Genomic DNA, 3,009 nt, shown 5'->3' with positions numbered 1-3,009 from the left:
ATCAACCTATAAAGACATGTCACTTAATCTTACAGTTCTTATTGGATTGACTGAGCCCTAAGTAATACTAGGTTGTCCTAACTCCCATTGGAATGACATCCGCATATTTCCCATCAGTTACTTCAACATTCTTGTTTAGTAATTATTTATTTATACATATAGTTAAAAGGTTAGCCAAATTAATATGACTAATATTAATAAATTAAAGAGCTGATTAATCCTATTAGAAAAGCAATCACTCTACGTAGGGGCAGTCATAGCTAGAGAACACCCGGTAGGGTTTACTATAAAACGAGGAATAGCTCGTTCACTTTATTCATCATCACCAATAATTCTTAAGGGAGTACAATACCTTAAGTTTCTCTTACAATACCCAATTGTAGAATTGTAAAACTACAGAGTGCTTTATGTTTGCCGTACACTTCCTTTCGCATGCACTCCGTTCGAGCAAATCAATACGTAATACGTGTATGATATCAGTATAACTACTAGGACCTTCGTTTCAAGGCTGTATGTAATGTAACTAGGCCGGGTACGGTGTGCGTGGTCGTAGCAGCGATCGTCAGATGTTCATGTCCAGCACGAGAGGTGTGTCCCCTTTCTCCACGGAGAAGGTCTTGTGCACCTTCCCCGTCGCCGTGGCGAGCTGCACGACGTACGTGCCGTGGTACCCCCTGAACTTGAAGTGCCCGGCGCTGTCGATGTGCCCGCGCGCGTGCGACGTCCACTCCCTCCGGAGATCCACGAACCTGCAGAGATCAGGAACACAAGTCAGTCACCGACTGATGCATGATTTCTTTGGCCGGCCGGCGTTCGGGAACGAATAAATCGAGCAGTGACGACTGGCCTCTCGCCGGCGTCGTTGACGGTGCCGTCGGAGTTGACGAGGCAGGCGTCCTGGCGCCACATGTGGCCCTGCATGAACCCCCAGAAGACGACGCCCTCGACGGCCGGGTGCGCGTACGCCTCCCGGAGCACCACCTCGAGGTCGTCGGCGCGGAGGTCGACGTCGGACTCGCACACGTCCAGCTCCGTGAGCCAGACGGGGAGGTCGGTGGCGGCGGAGAGCTTGTCGAGCGCGTCGCAGATCACCTCCCCGACCGGGTTGGTGACGTGCCCCTGCAGGCCGATCCCGCCCACGGGCGCGCCCTTCTGCTGCAGCGCCGCGATCTGCTCGATGTACTTCTCCGGCGTCGCGTTGGGGTCGTTGCCACCCTCCACGTTGTAGTCGTTGACGAACAGCGCGGCGCCGGGGTCCAGCCGCGCCGCCTCCCGGAACATGAAGGCGTCGACGTCGTTGCCGAGGCGGTCGCGGTAGAAGCTGCCGTGCAGCATCTCGTTGTTGACGTCGTAGTGCGGGAAGCGGCCGGCGTAGCGGGTGAGCAGGCTCTGGAGGCGGGCCTGCACCGCCGCCGTGAGCTGGTCCTTGTCGAGGCTCTTGACCCACTGCTGGACGGTGTTCTCGACGGCCCAGAAGATGCAGTGCCCGCGCACCGGCTTGCCGTAGCGGTCGCAGAAGTCGAGCAGCGCGTCCGAGTCGGCGTAGTTGAGCTGCCCCTGCTGCGCCTCCGTGTGGTACCACTTGAGCTCGTTCTCGAACACGGCCCAGTCGAAGTGCTTGGTGAAGAAGTCCACGAAGGCCGGGTCCTGGATGACGGCGGGGTTGATGCACGCGCCGAACGGGAAGCTGCTGTCCATCTGCATCACCCGCACGGACGCGCCGGAGATGCCCGACGCCGCCGCGCTGCCGAAGTTGAGCACGACGTCGCGCTTGCGCACCTGCAGCAGCAGGATCATATTCATATCGGAGGAGGTCATCGACGGCTCATCACTGAATTCATTCAATGCCTAGAGACTTTTGAAATCTTCTTGTTTAATGCATGTTTGGTGTGGCGGCCAGCAAATCAGGACCGAGAATGTCCTTGGCGTGGCGAGTAAGCAACGAGCTAGTGCCTATCGAGGCCACCAACCAACCAGCAGAAGCAGACGCTCACTCACCTTGTCAGTCTTCCTCCTGAGCTTCCTGAACCGTGCCTTGCGGTCGGTGGCGAAGACCTGGAGGTCCATCACCTTCACGTCCACGCCCGCGGGCGCGCCCTGCACGTACACCGCGGCGGCGCGCGGGCTCTTCTTGAGCCGGAACGCGCCCTTGATCTCCGCCCACTTCCCAACCTCGGCGCACACCGCGCCGCCCTCCACGACGCACTCGTCGTCGTCCAAGCGGAGGTTGACGCGCACCGCGTGGCCGGCCCCCTCAGCGTCGGCGGCGGCGGCGCCGCCGAGGCTGATCCACCCGGCGACGCGGTACGTGACCCGGGGCTTGAGCGCGCCCTTGATCGCCTGCCGCAGGCCGTCCGCCTCGTCGGCGCGCCCCGACGCGAGGATGTACCGGCCGCTGGGGCGGTAGTCCTCGCCGACGTCGTTGATCGTCTCCGTCGGCACCTTGGCCGGCTCCTCCTCGTGCACGGACAGCGCCGTGCACGAGCCCACCGGCGACCAGCCGGCCAGGCCGTCCTCCAGGGCGCTGTTCTCGATCAGGTTCAAGTCGAACACCACCTCCTGACGACCATCGACGACAAAGTTAGCGGCCGATTCCGAATAAATGTGGGTGAGGCGATTGCATTTGCATTGGCACACAGCAGAAAACTTTATGATGACATGAACTGCTGCTACTGAACATTGTACGTACCTGAGTGCAGGCCATGGCACTCGATCAGATGAAGGAGCTAGCAGGTGATCGATCGCTGAGTTTTGGTTGGAAAACTTGGCTGCTGCTGCTGCTGCCGATTGGGCTGCGATGACCAAGGATCGCGGCGGCTCACCTTATATAAAGGGGCCGGTAGATTGATTGGTCACTCGTCAGGATCACCACGAAATGGTTGTAAAGCGCACCGAACGCCAAGACGTCGTGCGAACTCGAAGCAACCACCACACCACAGACAGGGCATGCCTTTCGCTCTCTCCCTGTGTGTGTTCCCGCTTTTGAGTAACAGTAAAGAATTCGCAAGA

The 3,009-nt window shown here is 58.6% G+C and overlaps 1 protein-coding gene across 1 annotated transcript; it reads right to left on the bottom strand.

Annotated features, from left to right (window-relative positions):
* Window positions 1-280: 280 nt before the first annotated feature.
* On the bottom strand, window positions 281-2,799 carry LOC120706086 (endo-1,4-beta-xylanase 1-like). Its single transcript, XM_039990655.1, has 4 exons — window positions 2,690-2,799; window positions 1,999-2,559; window positions 848-1,779; window positions 281-749 (listed from the first exon to the last, which is right to left on the bottom strand). The coding sequence occupies exons 1-4, from the start codon at window positions 2,702-2,704 to the stop codon at window positions 563-565; spliced, it is 1,695 nt and encodes a 564-aa protein (XP_039846589.1). The 5' UTR covers window positions 2,705-2,799; the 3' UTR covers window positions 281-562.
* Between the last annotated feature and the right edge of the window lie 210 nt (window positions 2,800-3,009).

The sequence above is a fragment of the Panicum virgatum genome, chromosome 5K (assembly GCF_016808335.1).
Source record: "Panicum virgatum strain AP13 chromosome 5K, P.virgatum_v5, whole genome shotgun sequence".
Lineage (NCBI taxonomy): Eukaryota > Viridiplantae > Streptophyta > Magnoliopsida > Poales > Poaceae > Panicum > Panicum virgatum.
The sequence above is the reverse complement of the archived record's forward strand: the minus strand, read 5'-3'. Positions and strand labels throughout refer to the sequence as shown.

Bases quoted from the DNA above. Each gene is read 5' to 3' on its own strand.
- LOC120706086 (XM_039990655.1), bottom strand. The intron at 1,780-1,998 runs GTGAGTGAGCGT...CTGCTGCTGCAG, and splicing joins TCAGGAGGAAGACTGACAAG to GTGCGCAAGCGCGACGTCGT. The intron at 750-847 runs GCCAGTCGTCAC...TGATCTCTGCAG, and splicing joins GTCAACGACGCCGGCGAGAG to GTTCGTGGATCTCCGGAGGG.